The 11,816-nt window shown below is 32.4% G+C and overlaps 1 protein-coding gene across 2 annotated transcripts; it reads right to left on the bottom strand.

The window, feature by feature from the left end:
* Positions 1 to 1,343: 1,343 nt before the first annotated feature.
* On the bottom strand, positions 1,344 to 9,908 carry LOC111897526 (uncharacterized). Of its 2 annotated transcripts, none has more exons than XM_042902591.2 (16): positions 8,465 to 9,908; positions 7,060 to 7,947; positions 6,779 to 6,894; positions 6,578 to 6,662; positions 6,223 to 6,294; positions 5,976 to 6,074; positions 4,442 to 4,483; positions 4,270 to 4,350; positions 4,117 to 4,167; positions 3,952 to 3,997; positions 3,759 to 3,853; positions 3,127 to 3,198; positions 2,895 to 3,017; positions 2,023 to 2,091; positions 1,816 to 1,882; positions 1,344 to 1,689 (listed from the first exon to the last, which is right to left on the bottom strand). In XM_042902591.2, the coding sequence occupies exons 1-16, from the start codon at positions 9,362 to 9,364 to the stop codon at positions 1,586 to 1,588; spliced, it is 2,910 nt and encodes a 969-aa protein (XP_042758525.1). In that variant the 5' UTR covers positions 9,365 to 9,908; the 3' UTR covers positions 1,344 to 1,585. The 2 variants fall into 2 exon arrangements, with proteins under 2 accessions (XP_042758525.1, XP_023749244.1); XM_023893476.3 differs by having other exon boundaries at positions 3,952 to 4,033; positions 8,465 to 9,906.
* Between the last annotated feature and the right edge of the window lie 1,908 nt (positions 9,909 to 11,816).

Here is an 11,816-nt window from a genome sequence, read left to right as displayed (position 1 = left end):
GAAGCCGCTACACAAAAAAAAATATTATTTCAAGTCTGCTTAAAAATAATGACATCATTTTCAATTATATATAGGCAAATTGAAAGTACATTGATATCACTTGATATGAGTGCATGTAAAAAAAATGAAAGTTTGTTGTTATTAGTGTTATGAATGCAGGAAAAAAAAAGGGAAAAAAATTAAAAATAAATATTATGAGTGTGTTACTATTTGTTGTTGTGAGTACACTTTAAAAACCAGAAATAAATACAATTGAATTTTTTTTTTAAAGTGTCCCTGTTATAATGAATTGCCAAATTCCCCCTTTCAAATAAAGTTGAAGGAACGTACTTCGATGTGTGTGTTATGTGTATGCAATATAAAAAAATGTCCATGTAAATGAAATAATTAAAAATCTATCCACTTACAAAAAAATAATAATAATAAAAATAAAAAAATAAAAAAAATCCAACAATATAGCAATTTTATTACATGTGTTTGTCCCTCTACTAAAAACAAATTCAAACAGAAATGGTCCTATAAAGCATATGTATTGAATCTAATTGTATCAAATGGTGTTAATGACAGTTACAAAAACTCAAAACAAACCTACAAATTACAATAAATACATCTTTAAGCATTTAAAACAAATTATGATGTGTATTTTAAGTGCATTGTTGGTTTCATACTATTTCAACTTTGGGTTTTTGTTTGTGGGTTTGATTTGCTTTGATGGTTGGAACTATTTGACATAATTTTATTGGGCTTGAACTACCTATATGGAGTTATTAGGATATTTTTGGTGAAAATTGCATTTCGTTTTTTTTTATTTTCATTGACGTTTTGACTTTGTATTTAGTTTTTCAATATTTTCATATCTTTGTCACATATATAACTACTTTCATTATTAAAATGTCAACTCCATGATAACTACATTATACATAAATACAAAAACTTAAATGTTTTACCCCTACTAAAAAAAGTACTTTATAATAAGTCACATTTCTACCATATAATTTTTTTTTTCTACATTTTTTAGAAACATTATATTAGACAATGAAACATTAGAAAATATCCAAAATATAGCATTGTACTTTATGGAAAGGATATATAATTATGTATTGTATTATGTACTAATCCATTGTTATTACATGCAAGGCAATGCACTCTATTTTATTGAGACTCTTTTTTCCTAAATTTACTTACATTTCTTTACCAATGAGAACAATGTACTTTTTTTAACAACATACTTATATCTACTTACCTATATTGGCAATATTCCACTTATATTTCATTACCAATATGGACTTATTTACTAGTTACTATACATAAAGAAACATTAGTACCTTGTTGTTATGCGAAAAGAACCAGAAACTATGTTTTTATTAAGTGTAAAAAAGGTAAGTATATTGATATATTGTAGGTTACATATTGCTATGATCCATAAAGAATGATGTTATAACAGGTTAACATACATATTTTTGGATTGCATTTTTTACTTTCATTATAAGTAGACTCAATATCATTTAAATAGCCTGTGAAAAACAAAGAGAAACAAGAAAATAGGAAATAAAGTAGGACCTAACTTTACTGGACTTTGACAAATTCAAACATTTTCCTCTAATTTCTTCTTTTCAGTATCTGCCCACCGTTTATTCTCCATGTGTGCTTTCTTAAATTTACCAATAAAACGTACCAAAGAACTTATAACTGCAAAAACAAACCAAATAAAGCATAAGTTTCCAAAATGGCGTACATGTTTGATTTCTTCTTTTCATGCTTCTTTGAGGAGTCTGAAAATAAAGAAATAGATGAACATGGAAATGAAAAACAAACCTTGCTCCCAAGGACAACGACTGGGATCCTCTGCAAAATATACTGCAAGTGAGTCTGCATATTGATCCTGAAAAAAACATGTAAGCTTGTTAGAGAGTAAAATCATATATATATAGCTTTCTTTTTTTTTTTTTTTTTTTTAAATGGTGTTAATTTAACCAATATAATTAATAATCAAAGGACTAAAAGGATTACTGAAACACTAACCACTTCATCAAATAAGGAGGTCAGGCGTTGGAGTTTAGCACCAGCACTATGCAGAAAAAACTTCAATCCCTGGAAGATTGTTTGAGACTAATTTAGTTTTTTTTTTTTTTTTTTTTTTTTTTTTTTTTTTTTTTTTTATAAATATAGCCATTATTGATAAAATGAAAAATGAATTCGCTCACTTAAGGCTGAATGTATTTCCAATCTTGTTAAATGATGGACAGTAATGTCTTCCAATTTTGGAGTTTTACCAAAAAAAGTTTCAGATTTTGGCAGATTTAGTCCCTGCAATTTTTTAATTTATAGAAAAGGTCCCTGTAAAGTAACTTTTATTTTTACAAAAACAGTCCATATGTCTAAGATTTTTGTATGTTGGTACGTTTGACCCTGTCTAGAAAATAAATTACAAAAATTGTCCCCGTAATTTACAGAAAATGTCCCTGTGTATTTTTTTACAGAAACGGTCCATATATTTAAAAAAATTACAAACACAGAGCCCGTAATTTACACAAAATGTCATTGTGTAATTTTTTTTATAGAAACGGTCCATGTGTTTAAAAAAGTTACAAAATAGTCCCTACCTAATAGAAAATTTGCAAGTTTGGTCCCCCCACCCAAACAGTGCACACAAAACATGAATTCCGAAATAATCTTTTTTTTAAGAAGGCATACAACGTTTCCCAGTAAGAGATGCTTTAAAAGCAATTTTTAGAGATACAATCTTTCACAAACTCTAGGCAAACTATGATCATCACTTCAACAATTTTGTCCCAAATTATAAACTAAATGATTAAACCAGGTCAAAAGTCAAAACATTAAGCTACTGAGTTAACTCAGCTGTTTAGCTATCAATTCAGTACATATTTAGTTACCTTTCTGAATTGAGCAGATACAAAACCATCATTGGCTGAAACATGGAATTCTTGTTGAACCTCTTCAAAACCACCTACTATTGCATACTTCAACTGACGCACATTTCTAATTCTTGTCTTATGCTTTTATTGTTGATATCCCCCAAATGGAAAAAGAAGATTAAAAGTCAACTTTAAGCATCCACACTTTCCATTAACAGAAAGTTGACTAGACTTAAGGTATTCAATTTACCATGTAAGCAGCTTTCAAGTGAATCAAATCCTTGTCAAAATCCAACAACTCTGGTGTTTGCTCAGCAACCACCTAATTAATAATCCATGTAATATTAATTAGGGAAAACTCCATACAAGTCCTTATATTTTGGCCTCATAATCGATTTAGCTCTTGTATATTTTTTTTATTCAATTAAGTCCCAATAACCAGCAATTATATTCGTTTTGATCCTTTTACTAAGGCTCAAATTTTAAATTTTGTTACAAATTTGGTCCAAAATTTACACTTTTGGCCCATATTTCAAAATCTTGTTTCGAATTCGTCCTACATTTAGTTTTTTTTTTACTTGTTAATAGAGTTTTCCTAAATTAATGAGCAGCAATTACATTTTCTAAGAATGCATTCCCTGGGATCGAAATATCATTTTTTTTCATTCACATTCTTGATTTGTATCAAAGTTGTTTTCCTTATTTATGTAGTGAAACAAATTCAACTTGACCTACAATGTTCATGGAAGAAACTAAGAGTTGCATAATACAGATGCTTAGTTTAGTTTCAAATGAATATCAAATTTCAAACCATGTATATAGTGATAAAATTAACTAATAGCTAGTGTGACAAAAAAATTTGAAGTTTAGGTAAACTTATACCTTGCATAGAAAATGCAACAATGTGATGTCCTTGTCTGTTGCATATGTAGTACCCAATTTCTCAAGACTATCTAATCTAAATCCTCCAGCAGATCCTACAAAATATCAATGACTTACCTTATTGCATGAAACATAGAAAGAAAATATAACCTCTAAAATATGAACAAAATTCATAAACGGTTTTCAACTCTACCTCCAACTGTGCCTGTATTTAATTTATTCCCCATCATGAGAATTATCTGCATTATCTTTACAAGCTTTGTTGATTCCCTGATCTGAATTATATATGTAGATTGTGAAATTAATTTGACTTTGAGTCAAATATCAAATTGAAGAATACATTCTAGACTCAACTCACCTCTTTAGTAGCATCTTTGATTTTATTCAGGCTGTCTGTCAAATAGTTAACCTGCAATTTTATTGAAGGTGAGGCATTAAAAAAAGATAAGATAGAAAGAAATCTTTAGTCAAATAGACAAATAGTAAAAGAATTGTGTAAGAATATTCTCACCTGACTATTGAAAGTAATTGTGAATGCAAATGCTCGTAGTTTTGACTTTATCCTTGGGATCTTTGCACATTCCAAAACAAACTAAAAGGCCATGGACCAAAATTGTGTTATGTAGGGAAGTTTAATTTAATTATATCCTTCTGCAATACTTCCAATCTACCATTATAAATACCTGTTCACGTTGTCCAAGCTTTTCCATGTCTCCTGTATAGCTCTGAGATGCAGTCATGCAGAAACATGTTTAAGTCAAAGCACTATAGCAGCAGATTTATATTGTGAATAAATCCGATTTTTAGAATATATTTCTTGTTTTTGATAGAGAGGTTAAACTTTAAAGCCTCAATTTGTCAAACTATCTTCTTTCTTATTGTAATAATTTGGCCGAGTGTTCTTAAATCGATACAGCGAGTAGTTTTTAGTTCTTGTTTGTTTGATTTCCAAATCCTAAATCAGTTCAAAGCAATGACCCTGAGAACTCTGGATCAAAGGTTGGATACAGCAGAAGAAGGATTGAGAGAAGTGGGTTCTTCCATGGTTGGAATGAAAAAACAAGTCCCTGTTAGTTGAGAAAATAACGGAGAGAATATGAATAGGGTTGAGATGGCATGTGAGTTTGTGAGGGTTTTTTGTTCAAATGTTTTGAAGAAAACCAACCAAGGAAACAGTTACACACCACCGTCACTACCGCTGCCATGCCCTCTCCGTCCACCGCCACCACCACCACCGCTGACATTGGAAGCAAATAATGGGAGAAAGTTGAACTCTAATTCGAACCAGAAAGAATCGAACAAGAAGCTAGACACACCCATCCTTGACGGGATGAATCCAGATAGGGGGATTCCGGCACCGAAAAATTCTTCAAAGGCCGGAGCTATGGCGATCTCCCAACGGAGGCTTGTTGTGACTACGACGCCGTTAAACGACGAATTGGGAAGACGTGTTCTCCGGGGTTTCGCAAAATTGGGCGTAAGAAAATTACTAGGACTGGAATAGGAGTTTTGGGTCCCGAAAAAAACGGAGCAGCATATGAATTTGGGCTATCTGGGAATTAGATTAGAAGATACTTTAAGCCCACATCCAAATAAACCATTAAACCCTAAAACGACCAAATCGCCTATTCCAACGGGTTTTCTCACGAGACCATTACCTATTACGACGAATTCGAAGGTCGAGTTAAGTGATTAATTGAAGGAGATTTTCTTAAACAAGAAGTTGAAGATGTGAAGCAACAATGGCGTTCATCTCCATCTTATTGGAGTAACCCATCCTCAAACTACCACCCAGGTTTCATCTCTTGAGCAGGAGAAAGACACCACTGAACTACAACCACATGTTCTTCTTCAAAGATGATAATCTCCAAATCGAACAACCAGATAAACTGATCACAATTGATGATGATGAAAATGGTGGACCTTCTTCGGCTTTTTCATTGAAACAAGGCGATCCAAAGGGGTGGATTTGGGATACTTACCGAGATATGAAGCTTCGAGTAATACAACAGGATCCAAAATACAGAAAATGATTAGCTCATAAATCTAAGCATTCTGTAGATTAATTCCTACGTGATCTCACCACTAAGCCACCTTGATGTTGGTAAAACAAAAGAATATTTATTAGAAGCTTTGAACTTTTAACATAATTTTCCTTATGTATTTTTTTTATAGATGTTATAGAAAGTGAGGAAAAGAGTGGAGCAGATGGTGTACCATTAGCATCTCCATCTCTTCTTTTGTAGGACAAAGTTTAATAAGATCATCAGCTTGATCAACGGCCACAGCAGAAGAATCCAATGCAAGGATGACATTCTGAAAATTAAACAAATGCAACTTCTATAAGCTGATGATGTTCACGAAAATCTGTACTGAATTTTTCCTTAGACTAAAATTCGTTAGGTTTTATTTAAGGGTTTCATGGCTCTATAACAACTTTTGCATTCCCCTAAAATGAACTTACAATAATATCAGGTCGAGGAATATTTATGTTCCGAATCATGAATTGGCAATTACTTGCTAAGTCGCGATTAACCTGAAAAGGAAACATAAAGAAAAATCATCAAAATGGTTGAGCAATACGTATGCAAGCATTGAATAGATTTTATCACAAGGATGAAGGAGTTGGATGTTTTCCTAATATTTTGTTTATTGAGCATAAAAATACTTCCTAATATTTTCAATCGTATTGCATCGTCCATATTTTAAATATCCTAGATACCTATTTATTAACCTAAATCAAACAAGATTCATTTCTAGTTTCTGTTGCACTCACTAGAGGCATAAAAAAATGCAATATATACATTGAACCAACTAACCAAATTAATGTCTTCTGGTTTCAGCTTCTCAGAACTTGGTTCGCAAAACAGACTCTCAAGCTCGGTCATATCGATTTGAGGAGCCCTACAAATTAAGAAACTTTCATCAATATTTCTAATAAACCTAAAGGAAAATACAATACCTTTTACTTATGTCGTAGATATTAAACAAGTAGATTCCATCCAACAAAGCCACATTACCTTGATTGCTCTCCCTGTTTATCAGACACAGCCCATAAACTTCCTACGGTTGCACGTGTTTTCTCCCAATGCAGAGGTGGTGACACATTACTGCTCTTTGAACATGGAGATTGAACCTTAACAAGAGGAAATTTAGCTTTTGTTATACAACAAATTCAACCACAGAACATAAAATGTATAAAGTTAAACCCCACATAATATATTATACGCTTTTTATATTAACTATGTATAAAATATTAGAAAAACAGGTTGATATATAGAGGGAAAAAAAAGTGACATACTTGATATTCGAGAGCAGTTTCAAGTGCTGTCACAATCTCTTTTGTTAATGGGCGTTGTTCATATTCAAGGCTTATACATTGATAAGCAATTGTTGTAAATGCCTCCAAAGAACCAGGATGTATTTCATCCTTCATATCACCAAAAATAATTTCATTTATCTTGTTATGCCTGTAACATTTCCGTACCAATCGAATAAGAGAGTTATGTGTATGGTTGTCGCTACACAACCTCCCACACAAAACTTCAAACAGTATCACACCCAAGGAGTAAACATCTGACTCCTTTGTCACTAACCCCGTCTCCATGTACATCGGATCACAATACCCAAGGTTGCCTATAGGACGGGTAAAGATAAATGTGTGCATTACCATAGATTGAACAAATTTGCTTAGACCAAAATCTACAATCTTAGCATTCCAATTTTCATCTAATAAGATATTTGAACTACTCATATTGCGGTGTATTAATCTTTGTTGTGTCCAACCAGGATTATGAAGGTACGCTAGTCCGCGTGTTACCCCAATGCATATCTTCAGGCGTTGAACCCATGTTAGATGATTGCTTCCGAGATGCAAGTCAAGACTTCCCTTTGATGCATATTCTTGCACGAGAATCTTGTCGCCGTTCTCATCACAAAATCCTAAGAGGGAGATAATATTTTCATGCCTGTAACCCGATAGCATCATAATTTCTTCCAATTGCTCAAGGTATCTAGCTTGCGCGAATACACTTCCTAAACGTTGTAAAGAAACCATAGTAGGCCCCTTCCAAAGGACAAGTTTTCCTTTGTATACTTTTCCGAATCCTCTTTGGCCGATATAGTTACCTTCAGCAAAGTTGTTTGTTGCTGATATTATATCTTCCGGTTGTATTTCGATCGGTTCAAGCTGTTTTAAACAAAATTCGTTTTCATGATCAATAAATTTAATCTGCCTTACCAACCTTTGGTAGCTTGCCACATGAATTATAGAAAGATGTTTTAAATTAAATAATCTAATACGTATTAACTTGCAAGTTGCAAAACTTAAACAAAATCGTTATATAATATTCAATATTCTTTAAAATTTAACGCATTTCAACTTTCTCCATTTAAGAATAAAATTATAAAAAAATGATTTTTAGATTTTTTAGATTAATACATACATACATACATACATGTACAAGATTAAATGAGTCAAATTTCATAATTCAATAGAAAATAAGCATAAAAAATATGTTTCAACCTAGAGATCGCCGCATCATCACCCCATTAATGAAAAATTATAATATATTGTTTTTTTCCTTATGTAATAAAACCATAAATCAATCTAAATTGTTATTATTGTTCACATTAATGATAATGAAAAAACAGGTTAAGATGATCATAAAACTAATAGGAGTAAATAGAATGAAAAACCAACATACTTGGTATTTGAGTGCACTTTCAAGTTTTAGCACTACATCTTCCATTAAAGGACGTTCTTCACGCTCTCTCCTTAAACATTGATAAGCAATTGTTGTAAACTCCTGCAAGGCACTAGGGTTTATTTCATCCTTTATACCATCATAAATAACTTCTTCAATGTTATTGCCAAAATTTTGTATCAATTCAGTTAAACGTTGGTGCTCATCTTTGTTATCAATACACAACCTCCCGCACAACACTTCGAACAACACCACGCCGAAGGAATAAACGTCTGATTCCTTTGTTAGAAACCCTGTCTCGGCATATAGTGGATCGCAATACCCAGCAGTACCACAAGCATCAGAGACCATAAATGAATATTCTTGCTTAATGGGAACACGTATAGATAGACCAAAATCAGCAATTATGGCATTCCAATCATCATCTAATATAATGTTGGAGCATTTAATGTCACGGTGCAATACTCTTTGTTTGTTCAATATAGGATTATGAAGATACGCTAATCCACGAGCTGCCCCAATGCATATCTTAAGGCGTCGAACCCATGTTAGATTCTTGCTTTTGAGATGTGAATCGAGACTACCCTTGGAAGCATACTTATACACGAGGATCTTTTCACCTTTCTCATCACAAAAACCTAAAAGGGAGACAATATTTTCATGTTTGTAGAGGGAAAGGGTCATCACCTCCTTCCAAAACTCAGGCTCACCTTGCCCTCGAGCAATTTCTAAACGTTTTAAAGCAGCCATGGTATGCCCCTCCAATTGGAGGAGTTCTCCCTTGTACACATCGCCAAATCCTCCTCTCCCAATGAGATGGCTCTCATCAAAGTTGTTGGTTGCTGATTTTATAAGTTGTATTGGTATTTCGAGGTGTTTAAATTTTTTTCTGACAGACATTTTATGATGATGGGTGAAAAATAGGATACAAGACAAAAACTTCTAAAGAACTCGAGTTGAATGGTTTGAGAACACTGATATTACTTGGAATGGGTAATTGATGAAGTTACTCATCAACATATATAGAATTTTTAGTCAACTCTTCCAAATACCGTGTTGCCGGCTTGCAGAAAGATCAAACTCTCCTCAAATTAGAAAAATACAGTTCGTGATTGATCAAGCAATAAGAATAGATCACATCGCAGATTAAAAAATAAACCTCTATCATAAAATTGAAGTACGACCTGTTACAGAAAGATCGAGATGCAGGGATGGGATGAAATCCCAACAGCTGTTGAGTTAGGGTGAGAACAGAGCGTAATTTCTAGCAGCAGTTCTTGAGTTGGACGAGAGCAGAAACGAGGCAAATTTTATGGCGAATTTCTAGGGTTAGCGGTGTATTGGTCCCAATTGGATTGTTATTTAAAGGTTTAGAGCTTATTGCTTAAGGTTAAGTAAGGTGAAGTGTCTGAACAAACATTAAAAATCAGATTATCCTGGTTGAGAGTAGAGATGGCAATTATCCTTGGTTGAGAGTAGAGATGGCAACGGGGGCGGGGAGGACCCAATCCCCATCCCCAATTCCCAATCCCCATCCCCATCCCGAATCCTCGTTTCAATCCTCATCCCCATCCCCATCGGAGAATATATATAAATCTCCATCCCCACCCCCGACGGGGACTGGGGATCCCAACAGGGAAACGAGGATTTCTTTTTCTCTTTTAACATGCAAACTTTTACGTAAGAAAAAACTTTATGTTTCAATTTTACCAGCATAAGTTTAAAGATTTTATAAAATGTATAACTACCCATAAATTACATAAAAAATATAAATAAATTTTCTACCAAATTTAAATACATACATAAAAAATCACGTAGAAAAAAATTATCAGATTGATATTTAAGGTAAAATAGATCAACCAAAGAGAAAAAAATATATATATTCATGAGTTTAAATTAGATAAAAGAAAAAGCAAAAGATATAATTTCAACCAAGTAATTACTAATGAGTTAGGTTACTTAGATCAAATTTTATGTATTATAAACTATACTATAAATATATGTTTTGTATTATTTTTATATATTAATATATGTCGAGGACGGGTCCAAGGTCGGGGATTAAGGGTATCCCCATCCCCACTTTTATTATCCAGGTATTCCCCATCCCCGTCCCCATCCCCGGTCAACCTGGGATTCCTCAGTCAAAACGGGTGCGGGTTTCGGGTTCCCCATTAGGTATGGGGCTTTTTGCCATCCCTAGTTGAGAGAAACTAAATAAGTTTGGTAAGCATAGCCGACTTACCAAAACATAATAAGGAGTTTAATGTAAGATTTTAGTTTGTGGATCTAATTAACATGTCGTTAAAGGGTTTGATTGACATTCTAAATGATTGATTTGCAACATTGAGAAGGTCCAACACCTCTCATTGATATCAATCACATTGCTTAGCAAGGAGTCGGACAACATTTTTCAAAAGTGAGGTTGAGCCATAAGCCTCATATGATTTTCTTTTTGTTTAGGTTATTTACTTTGTCACTATCAGATGTATTTCTATATTTTCTTGTCATAGGATAAGGATATCACACATATCATATACATGTTATGACAAAGTATACAATCAACAAGATTAATAGAAATAAAACAAACGAAATTGAAATATATATATATATATATATATATATATATATATATATATATATATATATATATATATATATATATATATATATATATATGAAATATATAAGAATCAGTTTACAGAAAACATACTTGATGGTTTATGTTTACAACAGAAACACAAAAAATGAAATTATGTAAATTGAGGCCTGCAAATTGCAGTGTCCTAAGACAGAAATTTCCCTGGTAGGGATCTGTCTAGAGGATACAACAATCAACCAAGAATTTCTCTTAATTTTGACGAAATTCTCTATGTTCCCTTCATTGTATTTGGAGTACGAAATTATATGAGGAATCTGTGTGTAATTTTTCTGAACCCGAAATCTGGTCTTTGGTGATCTATTTATACATATAGATTGACTGGTTTTTCCCTCCAAAACTGCTAACCGAAAATAACTGTCAAAACAGTTAAAAACGAATTTAACAGATTTTTAATATATAATAAAAGTCAAAATCAAAATTAATATATATATATATATATATATATATATATATATATATATATATATATATATATATATATATGTATAAAATATTGTAACTAGTCAATGAGATCCCAAGAGCACCAAGGCCCAAGGCCAATCTTTGACCATTATATATATACATATATATATATATATATATATATATATATATATATATATATATATATTAATATAAGCTTTCAAGACCAATTTGATTAGCCCAATCACCAAATCCAACCCAATCCCTCTAGTCCAAGCCTTTGATCTAATT

The sequence above is a fragment of the Lactuca sativa genome, chromosome 5, assembly GCF_002870075.4.
Source record: "Lactuca sativa cultivar Salinas chromosome 5, Lsat_Salinas_v11, whole genome shotgun sequence".
In the NCBI taxonomy this organism is placed as follows: domain Eukaryota; kingdom Viridiplantae; phylum Streptophyta; class Magnoliopsida; order Asterales; family Asteraceae; genus Lactuca; species Lactuca sativa.
The sequence above is the reverse complement of the archived record's forward strand: the minus strand, read 5'-3'. Positions and strand labels throughout refer to the sequence as shown.

Bases quoted from the DNA above. Each gene is read 5' to 3' on its own strand.
- LOC111897526 (XM_023893476.3), bottom strand. From the start codon at position 9,364: ATGTCTGTCAGAAAAAAATTTAAACACCTCGAAATACCAATACAACTT. The intron at 6,895-7,059 runs GTATGTCACTTT...CCTCTTGTTAAG, and splicing joins AAACTGCTCTCGAATATCAA to GTTCAATCTCCATGTTCAAA. The intron at 6,295-6,577 runs GTTAGTTGGTTC...TTTCCTTTTCAG, and splicing joins AACCAGAAGACATTAATTTG to GTTAATCGCGACTTAGCAAG.